This window comes from Aulonocara sp. 'chitande type north' Nkhata Bay, linkage group LG3 (assembly GCF_057382095.1).
Source record: "Aulonocara sp. 'chitande type north' Nkhata Bay isolate Kocher_YH1m ecotype deep benthic linkage group LG3, A_spYH_male_GT1.1, whole genome shotgun sequence".
NCBI classification, from domain to species: domain Eukaryota; kingdom Metazoa; phylum Chordata; class Actinopteri; order Cichliformes; family Cichlidae; genus Aulonocara; species Aulonocara sp. 'chitande type north' Nkhata Bay.
The window spans coordinates 19,361,222-19,383,482 of NC_141346.1; the positions used below are offsets into that span (position 1 = coordinate 19,361,222).

The 22,261-nt window shown below is 38.4% G+C and overlaps 2 protein-coding genes across 2 annotated transcripts in view; one reads left to right on the top strand and one right to left on the bottom strand.

The window, feature by feature from the left end:
- Positions 1–22,261, bottom strand: part of LOC147334363 (low affinity immunoglobulin gamma Fc region receptor III-like) — a 529,842-nt gene that overhangs the window by 239,434 nt on the left and 268,147 nt on the right. The gene's annotated exons all lie outside the window — the stretch shown is intronic.
- LOC147334375 (uncharacterized) lies at positions 7,472–20,411 on the top strand. Its single transcript, XM_086272127.1, has 28 exons — positions 7,472–7,617; positions 7,918–7,976; positions 8,149–8,298; positions 9,107–9,238; positions 9,466–9,489; positions 9,742–10,740; positions 10,843–10,982; positions 11,144–11,345; positions 11,447–11,563; positions 11,685–11,884; positions 11,967–12,057; positions 12,148–12,825; positions 13,124–13,194; positions 13,291–13,449; positions 13,557–13,598; positions 13,687–13,779; positions 13,919–13,993; positions 14,086–14,174; positions 14,264–14,366; positions 14,458–14,574; positions 14,664–14,815; positions 14,933–15,082; positions 16,316–16,373; positions 16,469–16,597; positions 17,895–17,981; positions 18,197–18,291; positions 18,404–18,446; positions 18,651–20,411. The coding sequence occupies exons 2-28, from the start codon at positions 7,961–7,963 to the stop codon at positions 18,957–18,959; spliced, it is 4,521 nt and encodes a 1,506-aa protein (XP_086128253.1). The 5' UTR covers positions 7,472–7,617; positions 7,918–7,960; the 3' UTR covers positions 18,960–20,411.

Genomic DNA, 22,261 nt, shown 5'->3' on the forward strand with positions numbered 1-22,261 from the left:
GAGAGGTGAAACGTCTTCAAGTAACTTGAAGAAGTCCAGACGCTTTTCTTTGCAAGCTCTTTTGACTACGATGACCTGGATGACTGAAAACCTTCACAGACAAAGAGACAGAACAGACTCTCTGCTATCTATAATCCAGTTCTGAGATCCCTTCCCAGACGCCTTAATGCCCACTAACCTCCTGGGCCATCTGACCTCAGGAAATCACATTGTTGGGTTTATTAACCCTTTAAGACCTACCATAGAACCAAGTCCGCCAGAGCTTATATTATATTTTTACATGCTGTGGAGCCATTTTTGGGAGCATTTCAAGTTGCTATACATCAATACAACAATTATAACCCAGATTTTAATATGTCTGCATTAAGTGTATCGTAATTACATAAATTGCAAAAAGTGCAATAAACTACAAAAAAATTGAAAATCGTTTTGTTTTTTAACATATATTTCTAGTTAGAGAAATTTAAGAGGCTTATCCCTCAAAACTGTAAATACAAAAAAGTTGCACAAAATAGTTTCCCACCACAGAAAATTTATTTTGAGTGTCTTCATAGTTTTATTTTTGAAATACACCAATTTTTATATACTGCAGGAAAAACGAAAATAAATATTATAGTGCAAATTTGCAAAAAAGCAGCATATGCATCAAAATAAACTATTTCCAGCAGTGCAATATGAGTCCTAAGCATCCCAGAAACGACACAGAAAGTCATAAAGTCAAACATAACTTTTAAAAACACCAGTATAGGCTCATGAGGCCCTGATGGTAAAAAATACATTTCCGCGAAACTGACGTCACTTCCGGTTTTGGGCAGGTCATAGCGGACATGTGAAAGTTCGCGCTGACGTCTATTCCAACGTAGGAAGTGTTACGAACAGCTGATCGGATCGGCAAAGCGTGTTTCTGGAATATTATGTTTTTGTTGCTGCAAGCGCTTTTTATGCAGTTTTTGCAAAGCTATATGTGGAAGGAAACCGTGACCTAGGACAAGCTGATGGCATAAGATGTAAGTACAACTCCTCCGGTTTCATATGCAAAAAAAAATTTTGCGCTAGCTTACGCCGTTGCAGTGCTACCGGGATTTTAAAATAGTTATGCAAAACAGAGCGTGCCCGCTCCGATCGGTTTTAAAGGGTTAAAGTACAAAACCCCACTGGAACACAAGACCACCAACTGCACGGCAAAAACAAGACACAAGTCAGAGCTCTTTGTCTCGTGGGCCGCGTGGGAAGTCAGTCAAGGCCAAGTTCACCTTCCTTTCTTCACCTGTCCTTAGCCAACTTCAACTGACTCCCTGTTATTGTCAACAAGCGGTCATACATGAATATGCAATTACAAATACACATGACAGTCTTAAGCAGGCATATCTGAGCAACAGCGTTATCTGTATTCAGTGTGTGTGTGTGGATGCATGCGTGTGTGTTTTCAGCCATACCATACATAGACATACTTCCTTATCAACCTTTCCAGTTGCACCAAACAACGTGAACTTAACAGGTGTATGAGGTATGCTGAAAGAGCAGAAACGAGCATCTCACTAAACTATAAAACAGGAACTTGCAATAGGTCATATTTCAAATGAACATTTAAAGCTGTGAAGTCTTGCACTTTAATAGAATAGAACAGTCTGTTTCCTAAAGCTATAATGGAAATTATAACGTCGAGACTGCTTCCTAGTAACAATAATAATATTAATAACAAGGTGCAATAAATACACTCTTCTTCTTTTCATAACTGAAATTAGTTTACTGTGTTGTGTTGTACGCAGTGCCGATGTGGTTTTCCAATTCCATTGTACTATTGTACTATGTATAACTGTGCAATGACAATAAAGACTTATCGTATCTTATCTTAAATAGCATGAATTCGGAGGCAATTCTTGTACGTAGGTCAAAAGTGATCATACTGTGAATTCGATAAAGGCGACTAAGCTGGGCAAGCCTTAGGTAACACTTTACATCTATGTCACATCCCAGCTGGCTCCGAGATACAGGAACAGGAAGTATGACATATGCACCATAATGATGTTTGACTAACAAATTAGGCGCCTTTATCTATAAACCGTCACTGCTTAAGTTGTCTGACCAGAAACCAAACTGATGCTGAGTGGTGCTCAAACAGGCTTAACTGAAAAACAGGAATGCAGCTCAGAAAATCAGTTCCAGTTTTGCAAGATCTCTTCAGAACAACAGTGTTTAAGACCAGTAACGCTTCACCTATTGCTTTTGTTTAAGTTTTGAAAAGAAGTGGGAAGAAGTACACACCTATGACCTTTGTTATCCGTCTCATCGGTAAATATTCATCCATCAGTAAACATTCATCCAGTCTACTTCAAGTTCAAATTTGAAGTAGAGTTCAATTGTGAACTCTTGACAGGAATGAAACAGGAAAAGAGACATTCACTGACACTAAACATTGTCTTGTTTATATTTCATAAAAACAAGATCTTTAAACTTCCTTTTTTAGTACTTTATGTTTGTGCATTGTTTTAATTTCACTGTCTTAAAGTTACATTTTCGTTTTTTATCAATGTTTTAACAGAAGAACAGAAATGTATACATTTTCCTTTGTCTCTTATAATGAGACAAACACTCTGTGACCTGAAGTCTTCAAGGATAACAAACACTGACATTTTTACATAATATAGCATCTTCCATTCATAACTTCCTGACGAAGAGTCCACTGAATTTCAGGTTAAACTGGCCTACCTTGGGAGTATGCATTGAGCCTTTCCCTGTATGATTTCTACCCATGACTACCAAGCTCTCCATGCAGAAAACACCATTAGCAAATTTGCAGATGACACAACAGTCAGTGGTTTGATCATCTATAATAATGAGATGCCATACTGGGATCACTGCTAAATCTGGCAGCTCTGAATTATCTTATCCTCAACACCCAGAAAATAAAGGAGATTGTGGCGTATTTCAGAAAGAAGCAGCGACCTGAGCGACCACGGGCAGCAAACCCTCAGCTTCATAACTCTGGTGAGAGCTCCAACATCACAGAGGCCCTCCCCTGGTCTAATCACACCTCTGCTGACATCTGCAAAGCACAACACCTCTACTTTTATTTACCCTGGGGAGAATCGGACTGTTGCAACACATCCTCAGCTTTTACCGATATACTGCAGACCGTGTTCTCACTTGCATCACAGCTTTGGTATGGTATGACAGCTGAAGTAAACAGCAACACAAGGCAAACAGATGTCGAAAGGACTGCAGAAAACAGTCATCATTGACCCATAAATGCGTCCTGTTGAAGACAACAGTGGTCTAGGTGGTAGCGCCGGTATTATTACTGATGACTCCACTCAGGAAGGCGTTTCAGGATTTTCCACTGACACACCAAAAAAGCTGATAAGCAGCTTCTGCCAAAATGGACTCTTAAAACTACAACACTTTGTTTGCACTCTGCTACTGTTACAATCACACGTTATACTCTATTGTTAATTTTTGTTTTACTAATTAACTTATGTTATATACCTAGATATTTTTTTCCTACTGGGTGATTATTTATAAGGAATCGCTGCCTATGTTTTTGTTCTTTTTATCTTCTTGAATTTTGAATCGAATACCATGCCTTGCACTTTTTAAAACAACAGCAGAGGCTATCAGGAACTTGGGTTTTTAACATCCACTGGGCTGCAAGTGACGTGTTTAAGATAAGGGCACATACATATATATAGAAAATTCCTTGGAATTCTCACCTATCTGGCATAACCACAAGGACATTTAGGAGACATAAACATAATAAACTGAGTTAAAAATGGTTTTGTTTGTTGGTTTACATATAAAAGAAAAAAACACAGTTAAAGCAAAAAGCAGTCACCTGTTATATATCTGATCCTTCAGTTAAAGAGGAAGGACTCTGAACTCTGTTCTTTGTTAAAACATCGTCCTGGTTCACACAAATGGTTCTGGAGTCACAATTTAAACATGTTTAGGTCCTGCAGTCATACTTGTTCTGAAATAATGATAATTAAATCATCTCTTGTCTCTTGCTAGAAAGTTACAATTTGAGAAAGACAGCAATGATGATTTCTCAGGTTTTATTCTTTTGCTCGTTATGTTCAAGTGATTCAATTTGTTGTACGTGCCAGTAGAATCACATATTCAGCTGTTTGTTTGGACTGATTCCAGCTCGGATAAAACCTGCATCAACTGGCTCAACCGGTTAGACAAAACATCAGAGATATGGTGCAGAACGGTTGACAGTATCTAACGTGGACAAAATGAAAGCAAGAAACATAAAAATAAAGACATGCCTGGTGGTAGACAGGTATGGAGAGTATGACACTATCGTAGGGATGTTTTCATATCTTCCACACCCAATCAGAAGGATACACAACATTTCCGGAAGCAGTCATTTACAAAGTCTGATCAGAATGGTTCGAACTAAAGGGAAACTTACTCAATGAACCTGCACAGCAGATAGTATACCGGCATCCTGCTGAGTCCTACGCAAACAGACTGACATATTTAATGCAAAGAGGGATGACAACTCCGGGAATGGATTCAAACCTTTTCAGTGGACATTTCTTTTTCTGAAGAGTCTTGGACGTTTTAAGAGATCTCTTCAGAACAACAGTAAGTGGTTCAAAACAGCCTCAGAAGTGACTTAGACCTGCTTTATTTCTCCCTGTTCTCACACTCAGTGGCTTTCAGCTTTATTACCTTCATCAAGAAGGTTATGTTTTTGATAGAGTTTGCATTGTGTGTAAATACAATAGCTACAAAAGTTTTCAATGAATTCTGATAAAACTGTAGCGTTTCAGAGCAGGGTCGTGTTAGCAGGTCATTAAAATCTGCCCTACTCACAAAGGTGTTCAAGGTCAACTTAATTGGTTGAAAAGTATTATAGCTTGGAAAGTATGGTTCTCAAAAGTGTCATGCATATTTTCAACATATAGAAGGTAATATGGGATTTTGAAGGAGGAGATCAAAGAACAAAAAATCAAACAACAACTGCGGAATTATTCTGTTGACTGTATTTAAAAGGTACCTGGACTGTTCATTTTCAGAGACCGCTCTCAGTGCCACCTTCACTGTCTTTCTTCATGCAGGACATAAGAGAAATAAAGGCATTGCTCTAAATGATAGGCTAAAAATATGTGTTGTTCTAATTGCAGAGAAAGCATTTTGCCTCTTCCCCATCTTCAAAGACAAACAACAGACTCCACCATTTCTGGGATTCTCCCCGTTTCCCGACATACACTCAGAAGCTGTTTATGTTTATTGGCGTAAATTATAGTGTAAAACAGACATACTTGAAACAAGTGACATCAAAGCACTGTTATTTAGGACTGTGACCAACACATCAAAGAAATTCCAACAAAGCTTCTTCTAACACACACAAATCTACTTTCAATGTAAAAACAAGTAAGCCTTGTTTTGATATTGGCCTTGAAGTTTTTCCTCTTGAGTTGAGATTTTGTTGTTAGAAAACAAACTAATACTGCTGATGGTGCTCTTTCGAGTGAGTGCAGAAAGTGCTTCCTCTTCTGTGTTATGTCTAGTTGTTGTCAGGGCAGTGAATGACAATTCAGAGGTCAGGGGTCTTGAGTTCATGTTCACAGCATGAATTGAAAGATTTCTCGGTGCTTCTCAGTGTGCATCAGTGCTTGTGTGTCATATGACATAACCTTTAGGAATTGATCGCATCCACCTTGTCCAAGTAGCTTGGAAAGAAAAGTCTGGACTTCTTTAAGTTGCTTGAAGATGTTTCACCTCTCATCCGAGAAGCTTCTTCAGTTCTAAGGTCAAATGGTGGTGAGTCCCAGTTATAAGCCCTGTGGGAGTAACCCACCGAGAGGGATTTGATCCCCTAAATGATCCTCTAATTAATCACATGAGCCAAGGTGTGAAAGCGGGTGTGGGTCACAATCAGCCAAGGTTTTGGGTGAGCTCATTGTGGAACCTAGTCCCACCCTATCATGTTATTTCCTGAGGTCAGATGGCCCAGGATGTGAGTGGGCGTTGAGGCGTCTGCGAAGGGATCTCAAAGCTAATCTGGGACTCTCCACCATTTGACCCTAGAACTGAAGAAGCTTCTCGGATGAGAGGTGAAACGTCTTCAAGCAACTTAAAGAAGTCCAGACACTTTTCTTTCCAAGCTTCTTAGACTACGATGACCTGGATGATTGAGAACCTTCACAGATATATCGCATCACCTTGTTTTAGTGTAAGTTATTCACACGTATTCCTTTTATCTTTCCTGTTTAATATTCTGAAAGTAAATAAACGAATGAAAAGAGGAACACTAGCTATGACACGAAATGACATATTAAATTCAGTTGGACAAGAATAATGTCTTAATGTCTTTCCAGTTTTGTTTCGTAATGATGATGTGACAATATGTATCAATAAACCAAACTACAGAATTCCAACAATTATTACAGTTGTTATTTTAATATCTGCTCTTTTATGCCAACACTAACAGGGAATTTTAGCAAAAGTAAGCACCCAGGGGCACTCAATTTTAGAATTAACCTTGCTCCATGATATTAGGAAAATAAGACTTCAGAGAACTGAACGGTAGGAACTGTAGGACATTTTGACAAGTTGTAGTTTTGGTGCTTGATAAATTTCACGACCATATATTTTGAAGTTAACCCTCTCAGGCCCAAATTAAGTTTTTTGTTGCTAATGCACAACCAAGTCCTGCAGTGGTACTTGTGAGTAAAAGAAACTCAAAAAATATGTATGTGGAGTAATCAGGTTGTTAGTTTTTAACTGTTGCAAATCTGCAATGTCTGCCTGGAGAGGGTTAAAACACAGAAAAAACCCAAAAACGCCATGGAGCTTTATGGAGTACTATTGAGAGGCAAATGTTACAGTCCCATTTAGTGGAAGGAGAGCAAATTATAAACACAACTTCCAAGAAATAAGATCTTCTTTAGTTTTATAAATGTGCAAAGAAATAATTAAATAATATATAAATATTTAAATAATTAGCATATCTTAAGTCAGTTTTTAAAACACATGTTATGAAACCACATTGAAAATCTGACAGGTAATGTAAAGGTAATGTAAAGGGTAATGTAACACCCTTGTCTCAATGTCACATATGCCATACATACAAAGCACAAAGCCACAATGTGTTGACATAGCAGTACAATAGATCACAAACAGAGCGTTGAGTCCTTTTCCTTTAGTACCTACTCGGATCGTCTCGCTTCTGCTCCATCTGCTGGTCCATGGACAATAAATAAATACATAAAAAATACAGGCACAGAAATAAAGCGAAAGAGAAGCTTCATCTACAACCCACAGTCAGAGAGGAAGAATTTTGTTCTTTGTTTAATAAACCTCTTCCTGGTTCACAATCAATGTGTGTGTATTGCTATGAAAGAGGTTGCCACTCCTTATAGACACACCCAGTGGTTGCTTGAACGGTGCTTAAACTGTTGGCAGGTTTGGACAGGTATTCTATAGCAAAACAGTCTACCTGTCCCAGCTGAGTGGGACAGGTAGACTGACATCTTTTATTTATTTATTTAAAAAAGGGAAACAGCTGGTGTAATTTAAACTTTCTTATCTTTTAGTGGACAATTTTTTTTTCATCCTGATGCTTAGAAGAGTGCTTGTGTTTTATGAGATCTCTTCAGAACAACGGTAAGTGCCTTAAATACTGACCCAGTTAGAAAAATATTAGAAAACATTAAAGGTTAATTTTGAAGATGTCGTAAAACATGCACCTTAGTATACTTACCTTTTTTTTCTAAAGTGACAATTACAATTGCTTTAACCAGTTCAGAATTTTATACTGAAATTTGAATGTAACCAAATACACAAACACTGAGTATACATAGAATAAGTGGTGCATTGCCTGCTGATCTACATCTACACCAAGCTTTTTATTCTTAAGTCCAATTGTCTAACATTGTTCTCTAAATTAGTTTAATGTGTCTCCAGGCTCTTCTCTTGATTCCTGGGTGTGTTTGCATCTTCTTAAAACATGGACAAAAAGGAAGGTGAGAAGCTCAACACATAATAATTCACACAGAACACAAATTCACATTTTTAAAGTGCAATATTGAGTCATTTGCATCAAACCTGAAAAAAAAAATTTCCGGTATTTGAAAACCTAAAATGTTTCAGAGCGTTTACTTTCTGTATAAATTTTGTCGTTTCTGTTCTTCACAGGTGCACATCAGGTATTCAGTGATGTTGCATCACTGATGGCCCTTGCTGGTGATAAATGTGTGTTTTGTCAAAAGAAAGAACGTGCAAACAAGGATCACCTTCACAAAAAGCATCTCAAAGATGGAATTTATTTTTTGGAAAAAAAACAAGGTAAGGACTAGATGTATGTGTAAACAAAGTGGACTTGGGGATTACTACACACTACACTATTCTTCAATTTAGTATTTAAATGTTTGTCTTGGTTATTAGTTTGTCATTATTTAAATCAGTTTATAATTCCCCTGATTTTCTCGAGGCATATTTGTTTATTTGGCTTAATTTGTTTGCTGTTAGTAATCTGCTTGTGTTCCTTTTTAGTCTTCTCTTAAGAAAAAAGGGACACGAGTATTAACAGTGCTATTTCTAAATCATATGGCAGGTATTATAGGTGCACAGCTGTGTAAATATGAATTGTGGTGTATAAAAAGTTACAGAGTCCAATGATGTGTGTTTAGTCTAGTTTAATTATTTGTAGGTCTGCTCTACGTGGATAAACCCACGTAATCTCATTCTGCTCTTATTATTTGCATGTCTCTTTTCGAAGTCTAGTCTAGTGTGTGTATGTGTGTCTCCAGAAAAAAAATCTTTTGGCCAATTTGGATGTTTGTCATGCTGTGTGTGATAAAATATGTGTATTAGTTTATGTGCGTTGCTCAAAATAATTAAAGAAATATGTATCAGAGTAGAGCCCTTAGTTGATTATTTTCAGTGCCATTAAAATGTTGTGCCAGCCTTTCATTCCTAACATATTGCCTAGTCCATATCAGTGCAAATATCCAGTATGAATACTTTTTCTTTTCAACTGGCTTTTTTGGTCCCTGGATTGCCAGTATGCCTTTCTCCCCAAGGTGTCACTGACTAGGTGACTTTGTATTAACCATTTCATGTACTGAAAAGCATTTACTCGCTTGTTTTTCAGAGAAATTTGTGGTGGCCTGCTATTGCAAGGATGTCAAAGGAGCAAAGAGAAGCCATTATCATTGTCCGTTGTGTAACTTTGCAATTTTAACACGATCTTCTATCTTCACGAAACATTTAAAAGACAGACATGGTAAGAGTTCTGCTATGGCATCCGCAAATATCCACAGATCTTCTCAGCATATAACTACCAAGAAGGGGGAGAATAGCTGTCTTTTAGTGAAGATGCACGACATCATTAAAGCATGTTCTTTTTTATAGAGGTCTTTAAAGTTAAATTTACACGAAAAGACATCCATATTATTATACCAATATATAACATACTTTGTGCCTTATTTTTTCAATTTCTTTATTCTGCAGGTATCAAATCAAGCAAAAAACAAGGTAATTTAACACTATTTTATTTTATGATTATACTGTTATACTTTGATATACAGATAGATAGATAACAGTGATGCAATTACCTCACTGTCATAGTTGTTCCCCATCTTTGAACCCACTCTTGTGCCTATACCTTGAAAAAAGCAACATCAGTTCATGGCAATAATTTATTTTCAGAATGAAACAAAAGCATCTTTATTAGATTTTAGAATGATGTGATTAACAGCTGTTTTTTTTGTTTTGTTTTTTGCATAGAAACCCCAAGCTCTTTAAAAAGAAAGGCTGAAAACATTAGCGATGATTCCCCAGAGGACTCAGATTCAAAGCCCGAACAATTTTTATGCACCCCCTGCACAGCTATGATGAGTAAACAGCCACACATAAAAAGACCCATCAGAGAAGTACATCACCTGGACTCTGCACCGATGACATGTATTGATGTTATAAATGGCATTTATGTCACACCAGAACACACAGAAACACAACACAGTCCAGCTTTTCCAATTCACGTCATGAAGTCTGCTAATCCACCACAAATAGACTGTGAGGTTGAGAAGTGTCGCAGGTTCATGCAGATGGCTCGATTTTCAGGAAATCCGGGAAAAGAATGTGTTCATTTAGAAAGAACAAAAAATGCCAAGCCATATGTTAAGCCAGCAGTCCTTACATCAAAATCACTTCAGGACATGTTGAGCAGAGGGCTAATGTCATCTGAGTGGGGCGCAAAATGTGAGGCACTCGACAGTGCTGCCAAACAATGTGGTGTTGATAGCGTATTTCCTGTGTGTTATGAAGATCAGGGGCCCTCACAACAGTGGTATTTTTTCTCAGTTTTTACAAATGAAACTGACCACTGGTGTCAGTTCCAGAGGACAAGGGTGACATTTGATTCAGTAACCAGAAAATGGAATTGCCAGTGTCAGGGAACAGAACGATCTCAGCAATGTATCCACGTAATGATGGGAATGTGGTGGATTTTCCAGGAGACATCAGAGAACAGCATTATTAGTGAGACATCAAAAAATATATCCACAGCAAAAATATGTAGGATGACAGAATATATTTACACCAAAAAGCGTATTCCACGTCCGAAGGACCTGAAGTTAGGCACTCAAGAGGAAAAACCACCGCCATCTTTTGTTCCTTGGGAAAACACCTGTCCCTACTGTCCAGGGCCGACCCCTCCTCAGCTTAACGCCCCAAAAGTTATCACCAACCAAGCTGTGATATATGGTCTTAGCAATTTCCACAAAGGTAAGTCACAACAACAACAAAACATGCAAACAGTGTTATGTGTATGCCTTTGGCATACAACTATCTTCAACCTATTACAAAGTACTTTTCTTTAATTATCAGGTGTCTCCGTTGCTATGAAAGAGTGCCCACGGTGTGCTAACACTGTGAGATTTCAGGAGTATTCCTCTGGTTTCCACAATTTTAACAACCACATCTTATTAACACTACCTCTATGTGAACTCCTGCTGTCAGGTTTGGAGGTAAGCCAACTAACAATGAATTGTGGAACCACTATTTGGAAAGTGCATTAAGGAAGTTTATTACAAATAACAACAATAACAAAACATATCCATATTTTGAGAAAATTAATCTCAACATGTTTGGACATTGAAAGCCAATTCTATATGTTGTTTAATTGCAGAACAAGACAACCAGTGGACGTATGCTGGACACTCTGTCAGTACTTAATGACAATCGCTACCAACACCAAATGGTGGAGAAGGCATTCCACCACTTTTTGTCATTATCAGACTTTGACTTCAACTTCTTTTGCTACCAGTGTGGACACCACCCAGCTGTGGTTGTGGCAGATGGCAACTGGAAACTAGGCTTTGATGTACCTCGTAAGGACAATGTCTTTTCTCTTGGAAATGTGTAAACTACTAAATTTCGGTGAAGAATTTGATAAAACTGCATTGTTAACTGTGTTTAATTTCATTTGAAGTTGGATCATTTGAAAGGCCAGATCCAGATACCATATCTGACAAGGATCTTGAAGTGGATATCGTCAAGGCATGGACAGATCTGGACAAATCACTCATAGCAGAAGGCCTTATAGCAGGTTTGTTATAGTGTGAGAACTTTACACAACAATAGTTTTAGGACCGTCTAGAATTATAAAGCACAACACTGTCTCTATTATGAATATTTGTACAAATCAAAAGACTGTGTCTTCCAAATAGGAACATCTGTTGCAAACCCATACTGCAAATCTGTTCACCAGTCTACTATGGCACCATGGATGGGAAAGCACACTAGATTGAGGGATATCCTTCCAAAAACTGAGATTAAAAAGGCACTGAAAGAAAAAAATGATCAGAACAAACATTCACCAGAACAAATAATTGAAGACATAATACTTCAAACCACTGACTCAGAGAAGGTAAAACTAATCAAATTTCTATTTGTTGTTTTTTTTTAACATTTACTTTTGTCATTGTTACTGTGGATCTTTCTTTTTATAGAACCAGAAAAAAGAATCCCAGAATGCACTGGGTATGATTAATGGATTCAAGGAACTACACCCAAAACTTTCCAAGAAACTTCAAAAAACAGGTGATGAGTTTTTTTTTCTCTTTGAACATCCTCAAATTTTTAAAAAAGTACTTTTGACATATAATTTTTTGTAATTTATATATTTTTTAGGTGGTGTACTTCATTTCTCCTGTGTCCATGGTGTTGTTTATTATATCAATTTTCTTTTCTGGATGGAGTCAGCAAGGGACCATGCAGATGGCTTGCTAAGTTTTAAGCACGTTCCAACCTGTTACATTTCTGACATGGCTGGTGAGGTTGCCAGCCACACTAATGACCAAACTAATCAGATGTTTTTTAAGCCACACGATGGAAGACTTTGTGCACCAACCACAGATAATCTAAAACTAGCAACCAAAAATGAACTAAAGGTTGAAATGCAATGGGTGAAGAACCTCAGATTTCCATTACCAGTGAAGTTACAGCAAAATATAAATGGAACACCAGCAGTACATCCAATCACAAGGACATCTGACAGGTATTCACTGTATGATCAATTCCACCAAATAAATCCAAGACATCCAGAAGATAATTTAAGAAGCCTTGTCATCTGCCCAACACTTCGACGAGAGGTCAACTCTGCAGTAGCAAAACAGTTCAATCAAGAGCTTGAATCCATTTGGCAATCTTTGTGCCAAATGAATGAATCCCACTTCAAACAGACTGTGAGAGTGTTGATTGAACTACACAATGAAAAAATTAACAGGACATTTAAGGCTGAGATGGAGGCTTTGGGCAACACACAATTGTCTGTTGGACTGCATGGGATGTTGGGATTTCATACTGCTGGTAGGTTTGACTGATATATGATATAATAATAACTCATAAAAATATCACAGTTTTGTAAGCACAGGTGTCTTTGGCTGGGAAGGTAGAGGATGTCATCTACTAGTGAGAAGGCTATTGTGTTATTCCCCGGCTCCCTCAGTCAATGGTGTTGGTTTTTTGTGTTAGTGTGTTTGGGGAAAAAAATTGTATGAATTTTTGAGTTCGAGCCTTGTAGTAAGCAAACAGTTTGAGTGCTTGAAAAACATGAAATGCGTTGTTTAGACGATAGATCATTGCTCAGTTTTGTTTTGTTTTTTAGAAGGGGAGGAACACAGTGTGTTGAAATCCTCATCCATATCACAATTATATGCCACAAGTGATGATGAGAAGGTAAAAAAAACCCCTCGTATTGCACTTTGATGTTGACATACAGAACATTATTAAAGTTCTTAAGAGTTAGTATGCTATCTTTCTGTGCGCATAAAGGAGAAACTCAATCAGCTACTCTCTGGATCCCGTGATGAAACTCAAGCCCTGGCTTATGTTTCACGAATATTTCCAGTCTCAATAAAAGACATTAGCAGCGTTTGCCCACTAGACTTGTTGCTTCAGTCATCATTGTCATCGCCGTGGTTGACAGATGATGTAAGTGCTGAAAAATAAAATTGTTTTTGTTTTTTACCACAATTAAGAGCTTTGTTTGTTAAGAAATCATCTGCCAGCCACAAATCTTGTTTTCGTAAACATTCCAGGCTGTTAACTATCGGGTGGGGCAGCTCGCTCAAGAAAACAAGGTGACTCATTTTCATTTGTTTCCTTTATGATATTTTCATTGGTCAATGAGTATTTATGAAATGCTTAATGAGATGTTCTATTTGACAGTGTGGTGCTTTAGGCACCTTTGATTTCACTTTGTGGCACCGGGAATGGACCGAATCTGGAGCAGTCAGTGATGAAGTTGCCAAATGCATTCCGGTAGGTCCTTTTTGCATAATTAAAAACATAAAAACAATAAATAAATAAAAAATCCCAAACATAAATTTACAAAAACAATATTGCTTTTTACATGCTACATGACCCGTGTGCACCTACAACTGTTACGTTTGTGCTACAGAACTCAGAAAAGATATTCCTTCCCAGAATTGTGGGTCATTCTTCACCAGAGACAGGCAACCATTTCATCCTTTGGGTGAGCCAAAACATTTTAGGAAAGAGATTTCAGCCTATAACATTTACTCTTTTTATATTTTTCTGAGCATTTAAGATTATATATGTTTGTAGGTGTTTGACTTCAAAGCCAAACAGATTAGAATATACGACTCACTGATGACTTCCAGCAGCATCAGTGATGATGACATGGACCTGCTCAGGTAAAAGGAGATTTTGTGCTACAGTTTTAGTTTGCAGGTAAATGAATGCGATACTGATGGAGCTGAACTGCTGCCACTCTCTTTTTTAGAAATGTCTTCAGGTTTTCTGGTGGGCTTCAAGGTTGGACAGTCAAATATCCTCCACAGTGGAAGCAGGAGGACTCCGTTAATTGTGGTGTTTTTGTGTGTTCGGTGAGTTTGCTGTCCTGGGAGCTGCTACTTTTGCATGATTTATTGGTTGCTCACGTGTTGGGTCATCATTGTTAATTTTATTTCAAACTAGGCTGCAGAAAATGAAGTCCTACATCACAAGGTCACTGATGATGCTCTGACCCTTAGTGAGTGCAGGATTCTTCGTCTGCACCACGCTACACAAATGCTGAAAAATGTGAAAGCTGAGGTTAGAGAAATAGATATCTGAGTATAACAAAATCTTTACTGGTAGTATATGAAATATTGTGTGATAATATTAAGGGTTTTGTTATTTAGGATTTCCCACCGACTATGGAAGACATGTTGAAGATTCGACAGAAAGAAATGGAAATACAAGAAGCTGGAGTTGAACAGACCGACTCAGGGATTCATTGCATGGCCATGCAAATAAAGGCATGCTTGTTCCAGAGAGTGACTGGGAAAACCAGGTGTGCATAACAACACTGACAACTAAACATTATTTATGTATCAAACATTTGAGAATGAAAGTTATTCTTTTTTTTAAAACATGGTAGAAATTTAAAATTCACTTTGATTTTCTACAGTGTTTTTCATGACCACAGAAATCAATGTATGTGGCTACTGTGCACTGTCTGCAAAAAATGTCTGCATTTTGAGTGTGCTGGTGTGGAGGGAGACTCGAAAGACTGGGAATCAAAGGGTTTTGTTTGCGGATGCAACCTTACAACTAATGTGTAAGAAACTCTTGATTTGAATATCAGTTACTGTCATACTGTTGTTGTAAGTTTACATATGATCATCATAAGCATTAACATTTAATTTTGTGGTTCGGTAATGATTTCTTTAAACTATTCTTTTTCCAGGGTGGAATGATTGCATCACAAATATCATGAATGACTTGTAGTGCACAATTTTTATTTTAGATTTTCTCTGGTCCACAGAGTCAAAATTGTACATAAGGGCTCAAATATAGACATATACTAAAGTGTTTAAACAAGTGGTTGTCAAGGTTCTATGATGCTATTTACCTTGTCAAGGCTAAGGCCTATTACCTTCTCATTTCTGATCACCCAAAAGTAATTTATTTGACAGCACTTATTGGACTGACCAATACTCCGAATAATGAGAAAGTCTAAGTGAAGATATAAGAAGGAGAATTGTAAATTTACACAGCTTGCGAAGGTCTTTTAAAACGGAGTCCCTGCTAGGGCCGTAACACTGAGCTATTTAGGAAAATATGTGTTTGGAGGACTAAAAAGCCAAAAACCAAGAACATTATGCCAAAGGTGAAGCATTGTGGTGATAGCATCATACTCTGGGCTGTAAGGTGTTACCTGGTATATTGGTACAAGTAGGTTGACTAATGAAGAATAGGGACTACCTCTAAATTCTTCCAGTTTCTGTCAAATTAGCTGGAAGGTTGAAACTTAGACACAATTGGGTGTTCCAGCAGGACATTTATACCAAAAACACATCACAACTCATTTTGGAATACATAAAACAGTCTAATATTAAGCTTTTGGAATGGCCTCCCTAAATCCTCAAACTTAAAATTTTTGGACTATGCTAAAGAGCTGGGTAAAGAGCTCCAAGCAAAGTCATTAGGCTTAAGAACTCTACTAATTTTTCCAATACTCAAATATCAAGTCAGAATTTTGATTCTGTGCGGCTAAAAGAAAATACCAAAATAAATTAAAACTAGTGCACCCAATTTTTGTATTTGTTGAAACAACTGTAACCCACATAATTTGCTTAAGGATCAATAAAGTATTATCATTAAGATTATTTTGTATGATTATTTTACCCTGGAAGCAGAACAGTTAAAAAAAATCATTAGAATCCACAAATTACCATGACAACCATAAGTGTAGGTAAACATCTGACCTGTACAGTATAAAGATTTAAATACAAATGTTGCAGATTGTGGTTAATTTAAGGCTCATGGGCAATGCTTTTGTCTCAAACAGAGGTGACATACTGGAGGCTGTTACAGTTACAGAAATCCTTTCAGATGAAGATATTAAGGTGATTTAATGCATTCTAACGTTTCTTCACTAACCTGTATGTCATGTTATCAGCTACCATACATTTAAATCACATTTTATATTCTAATATTACAGGATTTGGAAAGAAAACTGCAGAGTGGACTTGTTCTCTCCAATCGGATGTATCTGTGGAATCACAGAGAATTTGATCCTGAACTTCGCAAACATTACAGTGAACATTTTACTTTATTCAGTGACATAAAGGTATGTATATTCAGTGTTTATGATCTTATTCACACTTACAACTTGAGTTTAGCATCCATAGTAATCTGTAGTTTTTCACTCAAGTATGTTTACATAACCTAAAAATTTCAGGATCTTTACATTAAAAAATATAAAGTGTCTTGAAGCAACTGTTGTTGTGATTTGGTTCTATGTGCATAAAAACTGAATTGCAGTGGACTGAACAGAAACAAATTCAAAAAAACAGATTTTATATCATGCCCTTCAACTATTAATCTGCAAAAAGTCTACCCAACATTTGCCCCCCCTCAGCTGGGGCCTCTAGCCCTGCTGTGACAGTAAACAGAATATGTAGTTAAATAAGTGGATGGATGAATGTATCCCATATCAGGATTAACATAACTAATAAGCCAAAACTCTAACTGCGTGGCAACATCTGCATAATAACACTGAAATAAGCCATTCTAAGGCTTAGTAATGGGATGGTAATACTACAAAAATATATAGTTTTATATTCATTTTACTACCATGTATTTTAAATGACTTTAAGACACTTTGTGACAATTGTTTATTGTTTTTTACATTTATTTCATTAGTTCTATACATTGCACTATACAAGCAAATTTTACTTTTACTTGGTGATGGTGGCAAGAAAAACTTTGTTGGACATTTTCTTAACCAGTAAATTGTGTCACGGCGGGGTGTGTAGATGAGGTAGACCCAAAAGCAGACACGGTGGAGACACAACTAAGTTTCCAAAAATAAAGTGAGCCTTTATTGTGGCTGATGGCATGAGAATAACACTAGAGACACACCGAAACTGGGAAAACTAAGGGGACTAAGAACACTGTGTAAATTAAAAGACTATGACACTCTGTGAAAACAACTATGAAAAACTATGAACACAGAGTATCTAGGAATGCTATGAAACACAGTGAAATGAGGGAAAACTATGTCAGACAACCTGACAAAGAACAGTAAGAGACAAAGGACTTAAACATGCACATAAGGTGATCAGGGGGAGTGGAGACACGTGAGGAAACAGCTGACGAGGATGAACATAATGATGCACAGGAAATGTAAACCAAAAACAAAAAGACATGAAAACTGGACTTTTACAATAAACAAGAAAACATGACAAGACGGAGGCATGACACAAACTTGACAACATTAATCAGGCAGGCAAGAAACATGACCAATAATACATTTAGCTCTGTGGGAGTGGGAGCATATTCGAGCTGACAGTGACAGTGCACCAGACATGCAACCTGGGTCCTATGCTTTTACCCCATGTCTTCTGTCCTTTTTGGTATTCCAGACAGAAGAAATGATCCAAAGACTTGAAAGAATTCTGTCAACGCCAGTGGAGGAGCAGCTATACCTTAGAGAGGTCATTTTGCCAGAGGTGAGCCGAGAACAAAAAAGATCAAAGATTGAAAAAATGTTGTAGATATTCTGAACGAATTATATGTGTCAGAAACAGACAAGCATAATTTAGGACATGTGGTTTTTACTATAATTAATTTCTTGAACGGAGAATGAAAACTGCAGAACTTCAAGTGAACATCTATACAAGAAATACAGCTTAAAGGTGGTAACTTTAACTTTATTGTTGTTAAGGTTTTGATTCGATGGTTGCAAAGCAGCGGGAAAATGTGCAGATACCAAGCTGAATCTATACTTCTGGAGGGCACATCTTACAAAGGCATGGAAATGTAAGTTCCATTGTTTACATTGTAGGTTTACTCACAGTTTAATCTGATTTTGCTGACTGAGTGTGGCAAAGGATAATTACTCACGTTTGTATTTTTGTTTTTTCTTAATCAGTACAAGAGAGACAACAGCTGGTGATTCTGGACAAATAGAAGATGTAAGAGAAAACACACACAGACACACTAAAAATTACATAGCAAAACACTTTGTATAAAAATCTACACTCGAGTGTCCTTGTGTGTGAGTTTCAACTTGCAAGTTAAAAAAAGAGGAAGGCAAAGTCTGTGATGTACGAGCATTGTTTTGTATTTTACATGTAATAGTATTAATACTGTCAACACTTTGTCTTTTTTTTCTGCAGGAAAACACTTTTCAAAGTGACTGCAAAGCTGCGGCTGCTTTTTGCTACAACAAGGACTTGGATGGAAAAATTGACCTTCATGAGGTCAAATTGGAAGAAGAAGAAACCCTGCATGACATGCAGATCCAGGAGGGTGGTCACCATGACGATTCCCAAGGAGAAAATGTCACATTTGTATATCAAAAAAGCGATGACAGTGACAGCGCTGAGACAGAACTTACAATTTCTAAAGAAATCTTAGCCATGTTCAAGAAAGAAAATGAAATTCCTGATCTTAACCTTTCAGGCCCTAACTTTATAAGTACTTGATTTCTGGTTTATGTTTGTTTCTCTTCAGTCTGTCTTTTGGGTGGCTGTGGCTCAGGAGGTTAACCAGGTCACCAACTAATCAGGTTTTTGGTTTAATCCTCATCTGCTGCAGTCCTGCATGCCAAATATCCTGGGGCAAGATAGTAACCCCAAGTTGCTTTTATATGAATGTGAAAGCATGTACATGTAAGATAGAATACACTTACATAGGAAAAGCATTTTTAACAAGTGTATGGATGAAGTAAATTGTGCAAAATCATTTTAAATGCTCAGACTTGAAGAACTAGTCCATTTACCAGTCAGTGTCCATTTGTCTACCTCTGATTCCTGAGTGCCCTGTCTGTGTCTGGCCTTAATGCTCCGTCTACGTGAATACCTTTGTTGTACCTTATCCCTGTATTTTCTCCCTTCCTGTTCCCAGGCTCATCTCTCTGTCTTTTCCTCGGTGTCTTTGTCATGCCTACGAAACAGACATTTCAACACTGTGTTAAGCTTCTGGAGCACAGATGTTTTGAAACACTGCTCCAAAGCCTGGTTCAAAGCACACAGGGCACATGACTGCAACTAAATGAAGTGTTGGTATTGCAGTTTCGGCAGGTGTCTTACCTGCTGCTTCGAAGCATAGCCAGTCACAAGGATTCACATTTTTCTATTAACCAGAGTCTTTAGGACTTGTATTTATTGAATTAATGCTTATGATACAACTGTGAATGCATGAAACAAAATGTTGCACTCTCTCATTATTATTTTTGCTGTGGACTGTAAAGACCAAAATAGACTATCCACTCACTGAAACACTGGAATTCAAAGTGTAATTAAACAAACATTATTTAAATAGATAGAAATAATATATAAACATTTTACTTTAATGATTACTGGCACATAGATGAGAGAAAGCTAGAGACAGAGACTGGTGGGTGGGCTTCATCCCCTCCCATCAGCAGAGCAGCTCTAGTTTTTTCTACTTTCTGATGTTCTACACACATAAAGAATATATTTATAAATTTAAAAAAAAATGCTAAACAAACACATTTATCAATTACAGGGGATGTATTTCTTAACATTTTTTATGACAAATGTTTTTTTTCTTTTCTCACTGATGCTCCATTTGTTAATACCTCAAAAACAACAGGAGTAATGCAGTTTCACTGTAGCCTAAACTCCAACCTCACCATAAACATCATGCCAGTGTTACAAAACACACAGCAACCAAAGCAGTGTGAACTTCATGCTATTTCTTTTCTAGCATATACATTGTGTTGACATAGAGATATTCATGTATTTAAGCTCACAAATTAGTATGAGTGTGGGTGTTGTGTGTATATACTGTCTACATCCCCCTCACTGTATTTACAGTTTCTGTCTGTCAGTTTTCCTTAGATGATTTGATCTGTATTGATCTTTTTTTCCCCAGCATTTAGTCAATAAAGCTGTTTTCTTTTTAAAATTTAATTCTGTTAATATCGTTAATATTCTGTTAATATCCTTGGGCAAGACACTTCACCTACCGCCTACTGGTGTTGGCCAGAGGGGCCGATGGCGCGATATGGCAGCCTCGCTTCTGTCTGTCAGTTTGAATGAAAACACACGCTGTTGTGACAGTGATGTACACTGTCTTTGTCATGGTCGGCTGTGTGGCAGGCAGGATGAGGACCCAATCGCAAAACTCACGGACTCAAGGGATGAACTCAAAAGGCAGCTTTATTGCTGACAGGATGACAGGAAAATACAAAACTTAAACTGGGCACAATAAACTAATACTTGGAGAGAGACACAGGGAAATCCACGCAGCATGAGGGAGACTACGACACAGAACTGAGGGAGACGCAGACATAAATACACAGAGGGTTAACGAGGGAAGTGGGAGCACACGGGGAACACAGCTGACACAGATAATCATAACGAGACAGGGCAGGAGTGAACACAACATGACGCATACTGACGAGAGACTGTCAAAGTAAAACAGGAAGTACAGAGGTTCAGACAGGAGGAGAGAGCACGGGGAGAACACAGACATAACAGGTTGGGGAAAACATGGAATAAAACACGAAAGGGGACAAGGGCTCATGAATACATAGAGGGGCACACAGGGGGTGAGAGTCACAAAGGGAAAGCACACAGGGAACCACATAACAGGGCAACTCAGGAAACAGAACCTAAACAGGGAACTGAATACAAAAATACAAGAGAACTAAGAATACTGGGCCAACACGGCCCAGGACCATGACATCACCCCCCCCCCCCTTAAGGGCTGGCTCCAGACAGCCCAAACACAGGAAAACAAAAAACCAAACAGAAAACGACCCAGGGCGGGCGGCGGGGGCCCAGGACGGAGGGCACGGAACAGAAAACAAAGGAGCACAGCAAACACCGGAGCCCAAGAAAAACAACCCAAAACACAGTGCAGTTCAGGGGGCCGACCATGCGGACGGGAACGGTGGAGACGTGGAAACAGTTCAGGGGGCCGGCCGTGCGGAAGGCAACGGCGACGACGTGGATCCGTTATGGACACAGGAGCATTCACACAGACCGTTTCTAAATATACAGGTTGGGGAGCAGCATAGTCCAGGAGTGGAGACACACCACTCACAGTCTCACACTCAGCAGGTACAGAGACCGCAGAACTGTTAACTTCACAGTGCTGTTCACAAGTATGCGGCTCAAAAACGGTCTTTTGCTTCTCTACGGTGAAATAATCTGTCTGTGAGTTAATTGCTGCTGACCTGGGAGGAGCACAGGAAACATAGTCGCTCTCAAACACGGGCGTGAGGGTAGGCACTGCAGGACCAGAATTAACAGACCCAGAGTTAATGGCCTCAGGGATGACGCGCACGGGGCTTATAGTGCCAGGATTCTTTAATTTAGCATGAACAGCAGTCTCTAGAGTGGTGATGAAGTCAGTCTCGTGCGTAATAGAAGCGGAGGCGAACGTAGAAACAGTATGAGGCCTAGAAACACAGTCATATTCAACCTTTTTGTTCTTCTCTGGTGAGTTACGGACGTGAAAAACAGCGGACTCAGAAAACGAATACTGTCCGAGACGGTCGGGCTTGGAACTCGCATGGAAAAAGCAGTCAGATTCACTCACCACCGGAGCTTGCTCAGTAGCTTTAGTGTGGCGACGGCGTGAGCGTCGTGTTTTCCCGGGAACTGTGCCGTGAGTTCCCGAGGCAGTGGGCGCAGGCACTTCGGTGATGTCGGCTGGCTGAGCCGATGACGAACCAGGCTGCGCCGGAGAGACAGGGAGCTTGTGCAGCTCTGAGCGCGGAAGTCCCAGGTAGAGCGCAAAAGCCTGCAGCGGG